We start from the raw sequence: 18,778 nt of genomic DNA, 5'->3' as shown, positions 1-18,778 counted from the left end.
GACTCACTTTGATCTCGATCTGTTCCTCCATTTCCTTACTCTTCATGGCTGCGTACTCCTTCTCGAGTCTACAGAGGAGAGAGCTGCTGTGGCCGCCGTCCCACCTGGGGGCCCCTGTTCCGCCAGCTCCCTGGCTGCCCCCACTGACCTCTTCATCTTCTTGGGGTTGTACTTGACCTGGTAAGCCCTGAGGATCAGCTTGTCTGGGCAGCTGTCGAACTGATGGGGGATCACCCTCTGGAAGTACTGTGGGGACACAGGCAGTCACGGGCATGAGGGCCCCGACTGGGGCTCTGCACCCTGCTACCCTGGAGGAGAGCTGGGGTGCTCCAGAGGGAGGGTGAGAGCCAGTCTGCCCGGGAGGTCGCCATGTAACCGGCCTGCCTGCTGTGGGCGCTCTGTCAGTCTGTGGAGCGAGGGAATGAGTGTGAGCGGGAGAAACTGCTGCAGCCAGGACTTCCGTGTGCAGGGGAAAAGCAGGCTGGGGGAGTGCCTGAGGGTGAAGGCCAGGGGTGGGGTGGTGGTGGAGTCTAAGCGCAGGGGATCTTCACAGAGGGAGGGGGAGGCATGCCGTGCCCCCGGGCAGTGAGAGGAGACTGAAGAGGTTGTGGAATTGGGGCAGCCCGAGCAACCTGGAGGGAAGACTCCTCAGGGGTCCACCTGTCCACTTGGGGCCCCTGGGGCCTCCTCAAAGGGTTAAGTGAGAGCCACCAATGGACACAGCTTGCTGTGGGTCGGGGCCAGGCTGGCTCCTGCTTCCCAGCCCAGCTGGACCCTCTGGCAGCTGTGGACAATGGACGCCCGTGTTTGTGGACACAACCGCGGCCTTTGTGCATTCTTTCCCGAAGCACCAGCTGGAGGACGCTGGGAGGGGGCAGGGGACTGCATGTGGGGTGGGGACATGGCGGTGAGAAGTAGGCTGGCCTCTTCCCGAGCAGCAGAGCAGCAGGGCGGCTAGGGTGGGGTGGGCCAGCGGGGCAGCCCAGACTCCTTACTCCCGCCTGTGCCCTCATCGAAGCCACACTCAAGGCCTCATGGTTTGGCTAGTATGACTATTTGCCATATCAGCTTTGGCAGGAGAGAGAGACTGGGACCTCCCGGGGCCTGGGCCTTCCTGTCTCCCTGTTGTCAGGCAGCTAGCTCTGGATTGTGTCTGGCAGAGTCCGGGGCTCCTCAGCGCCCCCCTGGTCCTTCAGGGAGGCCTGGGAGCCACAGGAAATGGGAAAGGCTAAGGGTGCTCAGGAGCGCCAGGCCCTCCCCAGTCTTGCAGGAGGCTTTACCTGCCCAGGTGCCCCCGCTGGGCGGCAATCCCACCCCACCCTGGGCCTACCTGGGACATGCCCTCCATGTCCAGCTGCATCAGCTCCATCTGGTTCACCTGCAGCAGGGCGAGGCCCACCCGGAACACGATCTCCAGGCCCTGCAAAGGCAGCGGGGACAGTGCCACCCTGGTCCTGCCCTCCCAGGGAACTCCCCGATCCCTCCCCAAGCCCCCCGACCCTTCCCCAGCCTGGCTGGGCTCTGCTTCCAGTGCAGGGCCTCTGGGAGAGGAAGGGATGCGAGGGGTCCTGACCTCATACATGAAAATGTCGAAGACACGGGTGGCGACAGGCAGTGGGAAGGTGGTCAGAAAGAGTGTGAGGAACCAGGACGAGGCGTACATGGACGTGTGGAAGCTCTGGGAGCGGAAGTGGGTGTTCAAGTCCGGGAGCTGCTCCTGAGGGGTCGTGGGGAGAGGCCCGGCACAGTGAGGACAACCCCGGGCACAGCTGTTCGTGCCCACAGGCTCCCTCCACCTGCAAGTGCTGGGCCTTGGCAGCCTTGCCTCCAGGAAGCCTTCCCTGATCTGCCTTGGGCAGCCCTTGGCTCCCTTCTTCTGTGCCCTCAGCACTATGTTTGGGTGAGGCTGAAGTACCCCAGAGCTTTGAGTAGCATGAAGTGGGGCTGCAGGCAGGGGTGGCAGAAGTAGCAGCAGCTCACAGGTGCTGGCCCAGCTGCTCTCCTCCCGGCTCATGAGCTCCTTACGACTGGTGGACAGGGGGCTTCTGAGGCTCGAGATGGTTTTACATACCTCTGCAAGGTCACCCAGAGAGTGAGCCCATTGCGGCTCACCCTGTATTCCGCCAGTCGCTGTTTCCCCCCACAGCTCCCCACTTCATGCTCTGTACCCAGCAATGCTCAGGGCATGCCTGATTGGCCTGAACTTTAGACGGCGGCAAAGTGACAGCAACTGGGGAAACAGGCTGGAGAAGGCATTAGGATTCCCTGGATGTCCTTCACTGGAGAAGGGACTCAGGTGGTTCTCTTCGCCCTACCACCTACCCCGGGCTTCCTCCCAGACCCAGTGGCTCCCTGGTGCCGTCCAGCTACTTTGCTTGGGGGCTTTTGGCTAAGCAGCCAGGGGTGGTGCCGCTTCTTCTCTGCAAGCCTGGGTCCCCTGCTTGCTGGCCCGACCAGGTGCCCTTACGCGACAGCAACTACTCCCAGTCCTCCAGGCTTGAGGACTAGGTGTATCCTGGGGCCCGCCTCCCATCCCCCTGCCCACTGCTGCACAGAGCTGCACAGAGCTGCACAGCCCCACCTGTGACAGGCTTCGGAGCAGGCTGAGGGGTGTGTGTGCGTGCGTGTGCGTGCGCTTGTATACACACTCAGCTCTGTCTGCCAGCCAGGAGCAGGCCCTGCGGGGGCTGCTATTTATAAACAGAGAAGTCTGCAGCTCTCTGGTAATCATCAAAGGCAGGCAGACAACACTTTCCTTCCTCCCGCCATCCCAGGAGCAGACAGGGAGGGGGTCATGGGTGTGTCTGAGGAGAGCCAGCTGGACCCCTCTGCCCTCTGGCTGGGAGTCCCGAGCTCTCAGGAGCTCTCATGGTAAGTGGCTAGTTCTGCCCTGTCCCTCTAAGCCTGCTTGGGGGCAGTGCCACACAGCCCCCAGGGACTAGAGCCCTGTTCTGAGCTGGGACGTCTGGAGTTGAGTTCTCAGCCCTGGAATTTTCAGAGTGGCTCTGGGACAGCCCAGGTTGTGCCCCGTGGGCTGCGCAGGGCGCCTCACCTGCAGCATGTACTCAAACTGGTAGATGCACAGCCCCAGTTCAGCCATGCTGGGCTTGAAGAGCTCCCGCAGGCGGTACTCCTGCATCAGCCGCACGAACACGCAGAAGGCCTCCTCCTCAGGCATCTGCGGGGGGGAGGGGGGGGCGGGCAGGGGCGTGCGTGAGTGTGGGCAGGCGCTGGGGTTGGGGGCACTTGCTACTCTTCCAGTACAGCGCTGGCCTATCTCTGCTCCAGTTACATTTCTTGAACGCAGACTGTGTGGGCTGCCTGGACTCTCACAATGAACCTCTGGTAAATATCGTCACCCTTGTTTACTGATGAGAAATCTCCTGAGGCCGAAGTCACCTGCCGAAGACCTCCTGGCAGGAACAGTGGAGCTGGGACTTGAATCCCCAGTGTGGCCACGTCCACAGCCCCTCCCAGTGTCTCCGCTCTCCTGTTCCTAAGCCTGCTGGGTTCTCTGGAGGAAACCTCCAGCCCCATAAACTCCACACAGTCGGCCTGAGCCCCCCGCTGGAGTTCTGTGACCAACGCTGGGAGGTGGCTGAGTAGGACGGTCTGCCCCTCCAGCCCCTGGATGGTACAGCGGACAAGACAAGCGGTCAGCCCCTCTGTGTCCACCCACTGGGGGCCTGGGCCGGGGCCTGTCAGAGGTGATAGGTGGATGGAGAAGGAGGCTCTGACTCTAGGACACTAGATGGGGGGAACACTGCTTTTGTCCGCCTCCTGGAAGCAGGGCCCGGTTGGGCTGGTCCCTGCCATGGGCCTGGCCCCGGCCACCTACCTGCATGAGGAGCAGGCCCACGATGAAGGCGCTGCCCTGGCAGTAGCCCACCTCCCGGTCCACCAGGGAGTATGCCTGCAAGGGAATGTGAGCGTCAGGGCAGGCCCTGCCAGGCCCGGTGACAGCAGGCCGATCGACAGTGCTTCTGCATGCAGGGCCAGAGGGCGGCGGGGGACTCACCTTCATGACATTGAAGAGGACCTCCTGGCCCAGGCTGTCCTGGCCCTTGAAGAACTCATGCTCCGGGTAGGTGCGGGCAATGTCCCTGCGGATCAGCTTCTCGCACGGCGAGGACATCTTGAGCAGCTCCGAGTACTGGTTCTTGACGGGCATGTCCGTGGCACTGCACAGGAGCTGCCACACGATGGCCCGGAAGTGATGCGGGATGCCCTTGCGGATCAGCTCCTGGGGGCAGGGCGGGGGAGCGGGAGGCCGGGCTGGATGCCGTCCCAGTGCAGCCTCCCCGCAGCCACCTAGTGCAGCCCTGAGAAGGGGCTTGCCCACATCACATGTGTGGCCCAGAGCTTGGCTGAGTCTGTGCACTGCAGATGGAATCCACACTGCTGCATGTGCTGCCCCATGTCTGTCATGGAACATGGGGTGGGGGCAGACAACACACACATAGGCCTGGCCAGTCCCACCCACACGGTCTCCCCTCCCCCGGCCCTGGCAAGGTCCCCTGAAACTGCCTGCATGTCTGCACTTGTACCCCTTTGCCTATGCCGGGGTCCCTGACAGACCCTGGTACTGCTGTCTGGCGGCCACGTGACCAGGCCAGCTACCCGCCATCCGCCCCTTGGCCCTGGGCCGCCCGCCCAGCCCCACCACCCCACCCCTGCCACCTTAAGCAGCTTCTCCTTCCTGCGCCGCCACTCCTCCCACTCGTTGGCGATTCGGCCCCATAGGATCCACGTGTCCTCCTCCAGGTGGCTGAGGTTGGAGGAGGCAGAGGAACTGGACACCAGCGAGGAGCCGCTGTTCCGCCGGGAGCCGTTCATGGAGCGCATGGACTTGGAGTCGGCCTCCAGGAGCCTAGGCGGGGCGGGGCGGGCCGGTGGAGGCAGGTCTGGGCTGCAGGCGCCTCCCACCCGTCCCTGGGCTCCAGTGCCTCCCTGGGGCCAGGGGACTGCTGGGGAGCCCGGCCCCTCCTCCTGGGGCTTCCAGAGGCCACTAGGGATTGGGTCTAAGTTGTTCTTGCTGTGTAGTCCTTGCTCAGTGACCTTGGCCGGTGCCCTAACCTCTCTGAGCCGTGGTCCATCTTTCTGCCCCTGGAGAGGCTACTCCCATTTGTTTGTCCTATTCTGTGCCCAGCACTGGGCTGAGAATCAGCTCATGGAGTCTCGTACCAACTCTGCAGGGCAGGTTTTGTCAAGATCCACGCTTTACAGATGAGGCGCAGAGAGGGTGAGACACTGGCTGGGGGCAACCAGCAAACGAGGGGCTATATGAACCCTGGGTTTCTGATGCTTTGACAGCTGGGGCCTCGCTGACACTAGAGGGACTGCCCATCCGTGGCCTAGCTAATTCTTAGAGATAGTTAGGGACTCACCGACTGTGCCTCTTCCATGTGCAAACCAACCAATCCAGAACCCACAAACCCACCACCTCCATTATCAGGCTCTCACACTCAGGGGCCACTATCTCTGTCCTGGTCACCCCCAGGCCAGGTGCCAGACAGCTAGGGCCAGCCCTTATGCCCCAGAGCCCGCTGAAATTATTCAAGCCAGCCAGTCCCAGGCCTGTTTCCCCTGAGTCACCCGTGCCTTCCCTCAGAAACCACAATAGAGGCTCTGGCCCGCATTTCCCCCTGGCCTCCTGACCGACCATGGTGCCTCCCTGTGGGGCCCTGCACGGGGTGCCCTGCTTCCTGCTTCTAGGGGCCTGTGAGTGACAAACTGTCTTTCCTACGGCAGTCCTCTCCTCATCTGTCCACCTCACCAGAGCTGAATGATAATAAAGCCACATTTTAAAACAAGGGGAGGGCCAGAGGAGGAAGGTGGGAAGCCCTGCCTCCAGAGTCAGAGGCTTTAATCCCCCGGCTGACAAAGGCTTGTGAAGCACGGCCAGGTTCACAGATCCATTCTGCCTCTGGAAACCTCAGTCTCCATCTGAATGGGGCACTCTGTTCACCCAGGGTTAGGAGGATGACAGAAGACATCCCTTGTCTCTGGTAGGAACCCTTCCTTTGCCCAGGGCTGGGCTCAATTCTGAGTATGAGGGGGACACACTCAATTCTGAGTGTGCGAAAGTTCTGTTTGGGGCCCAAGCTGTACCCGTGCAGCCCCTTCCCAACCTTCAAACTCCAACTCACCGGTTCTGCTCTTCAAGCTTGGCCAGCAGCTCCAGCTCATCGGGGCTGAGGTTCTCAGAGTCAGAGGTAGGGGAGCAGGTGGGGGCTGACAGGGCCTCCTGGGACGAGGAGTCAGGGCTCAGAGTGGGGCTTGCCATGGTGGGCAGGCTCGTCAGCTGCGAGCAGGGCCAGGTCACAGCTCTGTCTGGGGGCGGAGACACACGTGGTCAGCATTGGGTTGAGTGCCCATCCTCTCCTGCCAGCTCTGGGCCAAATGAGCCTGCTGCTCACCTGGGGACATTTCATCACTCTGGGCTCCCACCTCTGGTCTGTCCACTCGGTGCACCCCTCGTTCCTATGCACCCCAGCCTAGCTGACAGCCGCGCCAGTGCCTTGTACTCCAGACGCTGGCTTCTGGGATCCCTGCCTGTGCCGTCCAGATGCCTGGACGAGCTCGGAGGGCCACGCCAGGGCCCGAGCTGTCCTATGAAGGCCAAGGCTCGACACCACACTCGAGTCTTCAGCAGGCCCCCGGGCCGAGGCTCCCGTCACTCAGAGCCCCTGCTGGGACCTTGGGGCACAGGAGTCCCTGCTTTGGCAGCGCTTCCTGACCATCTTGCTCCCCGTCCCCTACTGTGGCCTACCCGGGGAGTCCTGCCTCAGCATTTGACCTTTCCTGTCTCATCAACCAAAGTGGGCTGCTGGCACAGCCAGAAGCAATTATTCCCTACTGATAATTGTCGGTGCTGCCAGTGCCCGGAAGTGTTGACTCCCTTTGGGCTAGGAAGCCAGAGACGCGTCAAAGTGCTGGAAATCTGTGCTCTGACTGACAGAGTGAGAGCTGCAGGCTCTGATGGGTATGCTGATCTGGGCTGGCCATGTGCCATGCAGATGCCAGGTCATCTCTCCTATTCTTCCTGGGGGTAGTCTGGGCCCCCACTCCCGGCGGCTCTGAGGACACTGGCCTTGCCTTGTGCCAGCCCTATGAGAGGCAGCACAGCGAAGGCTCTGGACTCAGATGGACTTGTGCCAAAAGCGTGGCAGCCCCTCAACCAGCTGTATGGCTTTGGGCCAGTCATTTGGCTTCTCTGAGTCTGCACAGACTGAGGATCATACAGGACTGACCCCAGAGGGTGGCTGTGAGAACTGAGCAAGCTACTGCGCATGACGTGTAAGAACAGTGCTTGATACTTAGTGATCGCTCCACAAACATTGGCCATTATTACCCACCCCTAGGCCAGGGCTGAGGGCTAGCTGGGAAGCAGGGCTCCGGGTTCTGCCATGCCTGCAGGGGTTGGCATCACCCAGGTGGGAGGTCCTAGGGGTCAGGAATGGCTATGAAAGGGAAGGCCACTAGGCACGGGGACAGCGTTCCTTCTGCTCAATCACGCTACTTTTGCTGAGCCCAGGCTAGCACACGGCTGTGAGAGACCAGGGCTCCCCGGGGCCATAGAAGCAGGTGGATGATCCTGCTCCCCACTGCCACCTCATGCCCACTGCATGCTCAGGACCAGGGGTCCACTCTGCGCCCTTGGACCCCACCTGACGTGGCTCTGACAGGTTAGCTTGCAGGGGTCTTTGCCCAGTCCCTGGAGAGGGGGGAACTGGTCCCCCAGGGGACAGGGAGATGGAAAAGGATGACAGCAGATCCCTCCTTTTACACCTGCTTGGCTACGCTTAGGTCACTGGGCACCTTCCTGCAGCCTGAGCTCAGCCTCCACCAATACCCACGGGCTCAGGGATTGGCTGGACTTGACCTTATCCTCCTTCCCTTGTGCTGGCCTTCCTCCTGCCCTGTCATGGGTGGGGGGTGCATTCTTCTTTTACCTTGTGGGTGGCCCACAACCCTCCCTCCCCAGGACTCTCTCTGTGACTCCCCAGGGCCACTAGCTCTGCCTCTGGTCCCCAAGGGCTCCCCCAGTCTGTTGGGTGCCAAAGGCTCTGGCTTTCAGAAAGTTGTACAAACTCTAAGTGGCAACTCCTGGCAGAACCGGAAGACCTCTTGCTTTCATTGCTCAGCCAGCCAGGGACCACCTGCTCCAAAGACCAAGCCATGTGCACCACCAAGCCAGGAGTTAATCATTCCTGAAAGAAGGACAGTGGGGGCTGCTCCAGGGCCCCCTGCAGAGTCACGTCTGTGGCTGAGCAGGGCGGCGACCCGCTGTGGACAAGAAGTGCTGAACTGGTAGGATCTCTCCAGCAGGGAGGGGCTGGGCAGGCCGCATGGGTATCCCAGCTTCAGAGTTGGGTGGTGGGGCTAGGTGGTGCCGGTGAGAATTAGAACCTCAGAAGTACAGCTGGATTTAGGGAGCAGTGGGGGCCTTAGACTGCATGGGTCTGCCCCCTCCCCCAAAGAACCCGAGAAAATGGTTCCGGTCTGGGTTTCTGATTATAAAAACACCAAGGACCATCCACTAGCAGAGTGTGTTCGGCTGTGTATCACATATTAATGTGTATTTCGTACAGGAAATAGATTTGACTCATTACACAGGGCTGAAACTTGCAGTCTGAGCGACAGAAACTTCTGATCCCTCAGGATCTTTCTCTTGACTCATCCCCAGACTCTCTCAACACTGCCTGACCCTTGAAAGCCATTCTCCTGACGAATCCACACACACTCACACAGACACACTGATTCACTCATATAGCCAGGTACACACCACCTCACACCCATACACAGACACTCTTAGACGCACACGCATTCACACACTGTCTCACACCCATGCAGACTCTCGCATGCACACACACATGCACACTTTCTGCACTGACCAGACCTCGCCACCCTGGTAACGGAGGAGATTGGGCTGGACCCTGGATTGCTGCCATCCCAGCCGTGTGGGCAGCCCTGCCTCCCTCTCCGGAGCACTATAACTCTTACTGGCTCAACCATTCCTTCCCTGGCACTTACCGAGGGCTGTCTGAGGGCCAGGAACTGTTGTAGGCATGGGACATAGAGTGGAATGAGGTGACAAGACCCCATCTCCACAGGGTATGCACCCATTCCTCCCTTGCTGGATGGGCACAGAGACAAGGCAGATCCCTTCAAGTGCTGAGGGGCCACCTCGTCTGAGATCCACACATAGGTCCCCTCTCAATGTCCCCAACTTCAATGCCCTTTGCCATTGCTCTACCTCAGCCACCCAAAGGGGGATCCTGGCCCCCACAGAGTGGGTAGTGGGCCACCTAACCCTGCCCCTGCTGGCACCACCATCTGCCATGCCCCCAGAGGGCAAACCATGGCTTAGGAAGCTAAGCCAAGCCAGAGGGGTGGGAAGAGACTGAGCTGGTGAGCTGGAATGGGGTACATGGGGGCAGAAAGGTCCAGATGCCAGATGTCTCCCACCTCTTTCTCCCTCTCCCTGTCCCCTCTCAGGGGTACTGGACATTGCTGGTCATACCTCCCCCTTTGTGAAGTTCTCTCCCATCCAGTTTCTAAGAGGCAGGGCTCCTGGGTCTCCTGCCTCTCTACCCAGGGCTTCTCAGTCTCCTGCACGGTGCCTCTTTCCCTGCAGGCCCTGCCTCGGCCCTTGGTTATTCACTCTCACGGCTAAATGGCCAAATATATGTTGGCAATTGTGACATCTCCGTTCCCAGCTTTTTCTAACTCCCAAGCACTGGCTGAGATTGACAACTGGCTCCTGAACTTCATCAGACCCCCCGCCGGGGCAGGAATCACCACTCTTGGGGTGATTCACCACTACTGCAGAGTCTCCTGCTGAATCTGGTACGACCTAAGAGTTGAGAAATTTTTGAGGAATTGAACCCATCTGCCCACCCACCAATATTTACTGGATGCCTGCCAGGTGCCAGGCAGCATGCTGAGGGCTGAAGGCTGGTGGGTAAAGAACACAGCCTCTGCCCACTCAGAGGATACAGGGGGAAGAGACCAAGAAACGGTCATCTAAACTTTCTATTACAGATTGAGAGAAACGCTTGGAATAAAGGATTAGGTAAAGCGGTAAACAGTCTGGCAGCTCCTCAAAAAGTTATAAAACAACAGCGTCACCATATGACCCAGCCATTCCACCCCTAGATGTCTACCCCAGAGAATGGAAGACATGTATCCACACAAAAACTTATACACGACTGTTTGGAGCAGCACTATTCACAATAGTCAACGAGTGCACACAACCCAAGTGTCTACCGACAGATGATGGACACACAAAATGTGGTCTATTCACGCAATGGAGTATTATTCCGCCATGAAAAGGAAGGAAGCTCTGATATGTGCTACAACATGGATGGACCTCAAAGACATGATGCAGAGTGAAAGAAGGCAGACATGAAAGACCACAAGTGACACGATTCCATTTATAGGAAATGTCCAGCATAGGTAGGTCCTTAAAGATAGAAAGTTGATTAGTGGTTGCTGGGAGCTGGGGCCTGGCAGGTGGTGAGAATGGGCGAGAAAATGTGCACAGGATTTCTTTTTGGGGTAATGAAGTGTTCGGGAATCAGACAGTGGTGACTGTTGCACAACTTTGTGAATATATTAAGACCCACTGAATTGTTCACTTTAAAAGGGTGAATTTTACGTTATGGGAATTACACTTCAGTTACAAAGAAGATAAGGGACGGAGTGGGCTGGCACAGGAACCTGGTTCAGAGGCAGTGGGGAGGGGCGGGTGCCACTCCAGAAGTGACTCGACAGTCCTGCAGGGACCAAGACCCCGAAGGGCCTTGTGGGCCAAGTCAGGAGGCTGACTGGGCGTGCGTTTGGGAAACCCTCCGGGCTCCCACGTGGAGATGCTCGCCCAAGTCCATTCTCTCCTGACTAAAACCGGCCCGTCCTCCGGCTGCAGGCGGGCCTGCCTGGTCCATGATGCAGCTGTACACCGCTCAGGCCAGGCCTGCTGCTTGCCCCCAACTCTTTTGCGGCCCCCTCCTGCACCTTGGAGCCCACACGCTCTGGCATGGTGTACGCAGCCCTGCCAGCCTCGCCCCTTCTCGCATCCCAGCCCCACCACACTCAGCCGGCCAAGAGGACCTCCTTCTTCCTGCCCACGTCAGCACACGCTATTCCCTCGGACTGCAAAGGCATTCTCCAAGACCTGGTTTGGAGTCTTTCCTGTCCCCCCCCACCTCCAGTGTCCTGGCTCACTTCTCTCCTGTCTCCCTGACAATACCCACCCCTACACCCCAGCCCAGGACACGTTCTGTGGCAATGACCTCTGTATATATAGGTCTGCCGGCCCTACTGGGTCCTGGACATTCTGAGCCAAGGGCCTATCTTCTTAATTTTCCTACTCCACGCCCCTAACACAGCACCGGACATTTAGTTACGTGCTCCGTAAATGTCTGCTGAATGAATGAAGACAAACGTTTCTGTGCTGCTCAGCCAGATGAACAGCAATAAGTCATTTTAAGAGCATGTGCCCTTGGTATGACGGGTTGAGAAGGGCACCTTGTCCCAAAAACACATCACCCCAGTTTAACTATGAGAAAAATGTGTGACAAATCCAGATTAGGGGACATTTTAGAAAATTCCTGACTAGTCCTCTTCAAAACTGTCAAGGTCATCAAAAACAAGGAAAGTGTGTCCCAGCCAAGAGGAGCCTAAGCAGACATGATGAGGAAATGTCAACGTGGGATCCAGGATGGGGTCCTGGAACAGAAATAGGACTTTAGGGAAAAACTGAGGAGATCTGAGTAAAGTGTGGACTATAGTCAGTGATAATGCATCAGTATTGGTCCATTAATCGTAACGAAGGCACCAGACTCCCCTAAAATGTTACTATTAGGGGAGTTGGGCTTGGGTTCTGCGGGAACTCTCTGTACAATCTTAATTTTTCTGTAAATCTAAAACTGTTCTAAAAAATAAAGTCTATCTTACAAATTAAAAAGAGTGAGATTCTGTAGCAGTGCAGATAGAAAAGTGAAGGACAGCTCTGACACGAGAGGTGCCACTGTGAGCAGAAAGGTCACTCAAAGGTCCCTCGACTAGACCAGGGGCAGAATTTGAACTTGGATTTCTGACTCCCGAGCCCTGTGTTGACCTACTGTGCTGCCACTCTCTCTGCCTTCTTTTACTGTAGAAATAATATGCGGGAAGCACCGAGCGTCGCGGGCACTCAGTGAAAGTCTTTCAGAGCTTGGCATTTTCAGAGGCGCCAGGAATAAAGGCCTCAAGTTTTCTTTCCTTTTGGCTCCCTCCCTCCCCTCCCCCTGACTGACCATCCACCTCTAATGATTATGGGAACACAGAGTCATTTCTGAATCTGAACCCTTGAAAGCTGTCATGTGACCCCAGGCCCAGCAGACCACCATGGCCCAGCCTGGCTCCCACTCCAGGGAAAATGGCCTGGCATATCATGTCCTTTTCCTTGGCAAGAGGTAGGCCACTCATGGGCCAGCTGCTCGTCAAGTAAGCAGGACAGCAGCTGGAATTCAGACGTCCTGCCCTCCCCTTGCCCCAGTTCTAGCTGCTCCTCTAGGCGACACTGCATGTTTCCACACCCACATATCATGGCTGTGTGTGTGGCTAACTGATCCCAGATCTCCTGGCTTCCTGCGAGGACTTCAGAGCCAGAAACCTGGGTTCAAGTCCCTCCTCTACCACTTTCTATCTGTGATCTCGGGGACAATGCCCTTTGCCTCAGTTTCTTCACCTGGAAACAGGGCTAATGATAGCACCCACGTCACAGGTTTTGTTGGGAGGCATGCCTGAGCGAACACCCATTTGGGATAGAAGCTGGCCCATAATATGTACTCTCTGCTGGCTAGAAAGTTCCATGAGGGAAGGGGCTGTCCAGCCCCCCACTGGATCCCAGCGTCTAGCACACCATCAGGCACCTGATACTTGTGGAATCAATAAACACACCTTCCCTCCTCAGTAGGCCCAACCCTTACGTGGTGACCCTGTTTAAAGATTAAACTCCGTGAAACTCTAATCGTCATTATTGGTCATAAAAGCAGCAGCAGCAAATACCTTCAGGCTAAAATCTGAAGGGCGGACCCTTCTGACCTGTGGAGTCCCTTCCGACCTAAAAAATAGCTTGCTACCCTTTATAGTCACCAGCTTACTTTCTGCCACCAAAACAAGTTCATTCCTGACAAATCTTTCATGTCCCCATACCTTTGTGTCCCCGAGAATGACAAAGGAAAAGATGTAAAGGCCTCATAAGCCTTCCAGGGACAGGTGAATAAGAGAAGTACCATCTTGCGAAGGTTCCTGGTTCTTCAAGGCCAAGATGGTATTTTTCCTGCTACAAAGGCTGGTTGGGCCTGGGGGTAGGGGTGAGGTGGGTCCATTCTGCCTTTGGAAGCTCTCCAAGGCAGGCTGACCGACCCCGGGAAGAGCTCCAGGCCCTTTCAAAAGCGGGTGAGTAGGGACAACTGTCTGCTTCTAAAGCAGCCAAGCATTTACGGAGCATCTGCTATGTACCCTAGACTCACCTGAGACTCAACCATCAACAGACAGCTGCCCTGCCCTCGTGGCACTCGTGGGCTGCGTGGGAGACAGACTTCAATAGAACAATGTCACAAACACTTCCGGCGCGCTGAGAAATGGAAGAAAAGTGCAGGCAAGTGGTGCCAACGGAGCCGTGGACATCTCTCTGCAAGGGGTGAATCTCTTCCTTGGTCCCAGTGGGTCAGTCCTGCTAACTACCTCCCTCTTCCACCGCCTCCATTTGGCATCTAGAGCAGGTGTGCGGCAGCCTGCCCCAGGCAGGGGGCGGTTTGCCACCTTTCTGAGTCCTCCCAACTCCACATCACCGTGACCAGGGAGGTCCATGGGGCGGGCCCCGTGGGTCGCCTTTGGGGCATGAAGGCTGCGGCTGAGGCCCATCAAACGAGGCACGCATCCCTGAATGCACCGCACTTGTTCCTGTTTCCTGGGCCTCCGTCCAAGCACTTTGGCTGCCTGGAATACCCCATACGTCATCCCTGCTCCTTCTTCCCTGACACCCCAGAAATGCGCAGGGCCCTTTCCTGTGCTCCCACAGCAGCACGCTGCACACAAGTCTTCTCGTGCTTCCACACAGCAGGCAGCAGGAGGTGAGGGTAAGGGCATGGCCCTGGAATCCCAGTTCCTCCAGGTTGTCTGGAGGATTAGATGAGATAATACGTAAACGGTGCTTGGCACAGGGCCGGGCAGGTGGCAGGGGCCCAATCAGTGTGCACTACAGGTTCTAGCTCTTGTCTCGTGACGTTGAGAGGACCTTCCGATGCAGAGCAGGGACCACCTCTACATTCCTTCAGACCCTGGCATCTGACTCAAATCCTGGCATGTGGTGGAACAATCAGCATCTATATTCTGCAGGAGGAGGTTGACATCACATTCCCCCTTGGCCCCCGCACCTATCAAAGCACATACACAAAGACACAAACCTGTCCCCCAGCCTAGGGTAAAAATGCATTGATATCATTCACAAGCCCTGCCTGGGAGCTTTCTGGTGTTTTCCTAAGGAGCTCACAGTCTCTCCTGGACAGCGTTCTGCCCCCCACACCCGCACGAAGTCCTACCCTGGGGAGGCTGTGCAGTTTATTTCCTGTGTGCCTCATGACCTTCAGGAGTCTTTTCATTTACTCCTCCCTTCAACAAGTGGGCAGAACAAACCCCTCCCTACTCATCATCAGTGGTCCACATGGGGTGGAGACACGGCCACAAGCAGGCCCCCCCCATTGCCCTCTGTCCCCAACACAACAGACCATCTCTCAGCCCCGACTGAAGCCGGCTTCCTGCGGGGCAGCTTGGCCACAGAGAGTCAGCCATTATCCAGTGAGGCATCACCTAATTACAACCAGGGACAAGGTGGCTGGTGATTCTGCTGGCAGCCATAGATGGGCAACTGCCCTCCTGCACTCCACTGACCCCTTCCACACGGTGCCCAGGGGACATTCAAAGCCACATCCTTACCCCACGGGCTCCCCTATAGTATAAACTACTATTCTAAGAATTTATCCCATTTTCCAGATGGAAAAGTTGAGGCCCCAAGCCAAGATGTGCTTTTTCCCCCAGGTCATCCAGAATCCACTGGTGAACATCCACAAAGAAGCCTGGTCCTGTTTACCTGAGGTTTTTTAGGCTTGCTTATATTACTCGAAGGAGCCCAGACAGGCAGTGCTGGGGCTGGACTGATTGGATTCCGCACCGGAGGGACTCGGGGCTCCTCCTTACTCCCTGCAGTCCTGGCCATGCCAGCTTGCCAGTTCTGTGATCTGCTCTCCTCTCTGTCTCGCCTCATCCCTGTGCCAGGGCCAAGCCACCTGCAGTTCCTTCAAACCACCCGCAGTCAACCACAGAAGCCCAGGGGAACCCACAGGTTGGACCTGAGGGCGAGGGTGGTGGTGGGGCACGACGGGCAGAAAGAGCCAACACAACCCAGAAAGATGCAATGGACATGGGTCCTCTAGCTCGATCACAGCCCAGTTAAGGGAAAATCCAAGCCGACGACTCACTCATGTCCCAGCCAAGCCTCTTCAGCACATTTTTCCCTTCCGAAAATATTCCTTAACAAAGAGCTGTCTGCTTCTGGCAGGCCCAAACGCAGCCCCACCGGGTCCCAAATGCCAGAAAAGAAGGAAGCTGTTTCATTTTGGCATAACATACTGGTCGTGGGTGAAAGAACTCACATGGACTGTCAGGGGCTGCCCCTGGGCAGCAGCACTGGCCCTGCTGTCGGAGGCCAGCAGGTGTGACGGGTCAGCACGCTGGTCCCACCAGTCTGCTCAGACTTCAGAACCAGGGCCAGGAGCAGTCTGAACTCCCCCTATCACCAGGAGGTGGCATAAATCAGGGGGCAGGCAGGGGTTCTTTTTGAGTGACTTTGGTGTAGGAGAGTGAGTGTCCTTCCCTTGGAAGAAGGGCAACGCAGGGAGAGATGGATAAAGGGGAAGAGGCCTAGAGTGTGTCCACAGGAGTTCTGGGAGATTCTGGGTCATCCCACCACCTCCAGGGCCACAATGGGGGCACTGGCTCAGGGAGGCTGGTGTGGCTGGACAGGCTGGCTGCCTGGGGCAAGGGCAGTCAGCTCACACCTCTGCCCTGACAGAGCTGGGAGCTGTTGGGGACTCCAGAAGGGCCTGGGCAGGTGAAGTCCAAGGAGGGGTGTTGAGGAGCCCTGTGTGAGAGAGAGTGTGTGTGTGTGTGTGTGTGTGCGCGTGTGTGTATGGTTCAGAACATGGGGGGTCGGGGGAGCAGGGTTCCTGAGCATGATTTGAGAGTGGATTTCCAAGAAGCAGGGTTCAAGACGAATCAGGATCAGGGGTGTGTGTGGAGTTACTGGAGTGTGCTGGGAGGACCCTGAAGAGTGATTTTTAGGGGTGCCCTTGGGCAGGGGGCTGCTGGGAGTGGGAGATGAGCCAGCAGACTGAGGTGAGGTCTGTAGTCAGGAATACTGACCTACAGAGAGGCTAGGCAGGGGTCCTGTGGGGTCAGAAGGGAGGGGTAGGGAGGGCTCTGAGGTTGGTATCCTTGGGGGTGGCAGCAGATCGAGGCCCCGAGATAGCATGGGTAGCCAGGGGAGGGAAGGGATGGCATAGGGTCTGCAGATGGGAGGGGTCCTAAGGGATCAGGACGGGTTGGGGGGATATCCTGGGACTGCGGGGGGGCGGGTCTGCAGGGTGGGGCTGGGGGAGGGCCCTGAGGGTCCCGGGAGGGGTCCTGAGGGTCAGTAAAGAGGGTGGGTGGGGATCATGGACCTGGGAGGGCTTCCCCGGGAGGGGGCGGGGTGGGAGACGGGGTGCCTGGAAGGGTGCGGGGAGGGGCCCTGAGAAGTCGGGAGGTGTCGGGAAGGAGGGTGGGCGGAGGCCAGGGTCTGAGGCTGACGGCCAGGTCCGTCCTGGGAGTGCCGAGGGCTCCCAGCGCGGGTTCCAGGGCGACGCGGCCGGACTCCCGGTCTGGCCCGGCCCCCGCGGGCCGCAGCGCGGAGCCGCTGGCCTAAGAAGGCGCCCAGGAGGCCCGGCCCGCGCCGCCTCCTTACCTGCGCCGAGCGCGCCGCCATCGCCGTGCCGAGCCTCGCCGTCCCGGGCCGCGCCGCCGATCCCCACCGTGCCGCTTGCCCCGCAGCCCCGGCCCGGCCCCCTCAGCCGCCCCCCGAGACCGCCGCCGCCACCCGCTCCGCCGCTGCCATTTCACCGGCTGACAGGAGCCGCTGCCCCGCCCCCGAGGCCCAGTTAGCCAATTCACCGCCCCCAGGCACCCTGGCCCCGCCCACTTGCCAGGAGTGACTGGATGTTTGGCCAATCTGTGGCGATTCCGTGAGGAGGGCTCTGACTATGACCAGAAGGTTGACGCCTCTGAAGAGAGAAGCGAATTGAAATTAGGGAAGCAATGAAGGACGAGTGGTTTTGCCTATAAGAATGTGGAATCCTGTTGATCAACACCTAGCGGGGCCAATAGCGAGGAAAGAGGGGTGTGTCTGAGGGACGGCTGCGGTCCTGAGGAACCCCAGACTGAGGCAGCCAGGCGTTTGGCATTAAGCCCCGCCCAGACCCGGGCTTTCTGCCCAATAACGAGACGTCCTGAGACTCCCATTATTATCTGCCCCTTAAACCAAGCCATGGCAACTGTTGGGACTCTATAAAGAAGATTGACACCTAGGGAGTCAATGACACTGAAGGAGGGCGGTGAAGTGAGACTCTCTGGCCAATGGGATCGTGAGACTGGTATGCGGTTAGCCTGCCGGCGGCGGGGCTTGAGTCCTGGATTGAATGACATAGGGGAGGGGCGGAGGGGCGTGGCTTAGACAACGATGGGGCGGGGCCAGATAAGGTTGGGTCTGAGAAGGGGCGTTGCCAGAAATCCCTAAGGTTGAAGGGGCGGTGATAGGACACCTCTTCTTTGAGCCCGGCTCTGTGCTGGGGGCGGGGGTCACACGGAAGACTCAGGCGGACCCCCTGCCTTAGTCTGTCTAGGCCGGGTTAAGTATCTTCACTGAGGCTCACAGTGCCTTATGTTCCCCCCATTAAAGCTGTGATCAGGCTGTGTTATCACTACTTACACGGCCCTCATCCCCCACCCTCCCCAGACTGACAGTTGCGGGGAGTAAGGGGGCATGCAGGGCCTAAGTCAGGTCTTCCCAGTACTGTTGAGTAGGGGCCCTGCACATGGGAACTGCTTATACATGTTTGATGAATTAATGAATAAATGAATGGTGGGCCCAACACTCTTTAACAGGGAAAGCAAGGTTTGTGTTGGGGGTGTTACTCATGCTAGGGAAGGACATGTAGGGATAGGCACTGACAGTACGCAAGACTTAGCAAAAAGAACACGCTTCCACGCCAAGATGCAGGGATGAGCCCTGGAGGGGCGGGGCAGGGAAGGACCCTTTCAGGAGAGGGTGACATCATAAATTCAGAATAGGGACTGTAAATGGGAAGACAGAATTGGGAACAGCAGGGCTGGGACCCAGAGTGGGGTGTGCCAGGACCTTCTAAGATCTAGATCTCAACCTTCTAAATAGTAGGGGGTTCTGTATGGTTTGGGGAGCAATGACGGACATCCCTTTGCTCCCTGGCCCCGTTCATCTCTCTCTGACTTTCTACTTTGTCCCATCTACGTTTTGTCCCTGTCTACACTCTCTGTCTATTCTCTGTGCTCAGTCTACACTCTGAATCTGTCTACATCCTCTCTGTTGCTGTCTTTACTCTCCCTGTGTCTCTGTATGTCTTTCCTCTCTCCCTCTCTCTTACTATCTACATTGCAT

The 18,778-nt window shown here is 57.9% G+C and overlaps 1 protein-coding gene across 3 annotated transcripts in view; it reads right to left on the bottom strand.

The window, feature by feature from the left end:
- The window catches only part of EVI5L (ecotropic viral integration site 5 like), a 28,967-nt gene extending 11,751 nt beyond the window's left edge, over window positions 1-17,216 (bottom strand). For all 3 annotated transcript variants that reach the window (XM_033134763.1, XM_033134764.1, XM_033134765.1), the window contains exons 1-10: window positions 17,054-17,216; window positions 6,150-6,333; window positions 4,681-4,870; window positions 4,019-4,243; window positions 3,839-3,913; window positions 3,053-3,178; window positions 1,574-1,717; window positions 1,331-1,420; window positions 149-246; window positions 8-68 (exon numbers count right to left, since the gene is read on the bottom strand). In XM_033134763.1, the coding sequence (XP_032990654.1) occupies window positions 8-68; window positions 149-246; window positions 1,331-1,420; window positions 1,574-1,717; window positions 3,053-3,178; window positions 3,839-3,913; window positions 4,019-4,243; window positions 4,681-4,870; window positions 6,150-6,286 (1,146 nt within the window). In that variant the 5' untranslated portion in view covers window positions 6,287-6,333; window positions 17,054-17,216. The remainder of the gene's footprint in view (window positions 1-7; window positions 69-148; window positions 247-1,330; window positions 1,421-1,573; window positions 1,718-3,052; window positions 3,179-3,838; window positions 3,914-4,018; window positions 4,244-4,680; window positions 4,871-6,149; window positions 6,334-17,053) is intronic.
- Window positions 17,217-18,778: the final 1,562 nt, after the last annotated feature.

Source organism: Rhinolophus ferrumequinum, chromosome 18, assembly GCF_004115265.2.
Source record: "Rhinolophus ferrumequinum isolate MPI-CBG mRhiFer1 chromosome 18, mRhiFer1_v1.p, whole genome shotgun sequence".
Classification (NCBI taxonomy): Eukaryota; Metazoa; Chordata; class Mammalia; order Chiroptera; family Rhinolophidae; genus Rhinolophus; species Rhinolophus ferrumequinum.
This window is presented reverse-complemented; position numbering and strand designations above follow the sequence as displayed.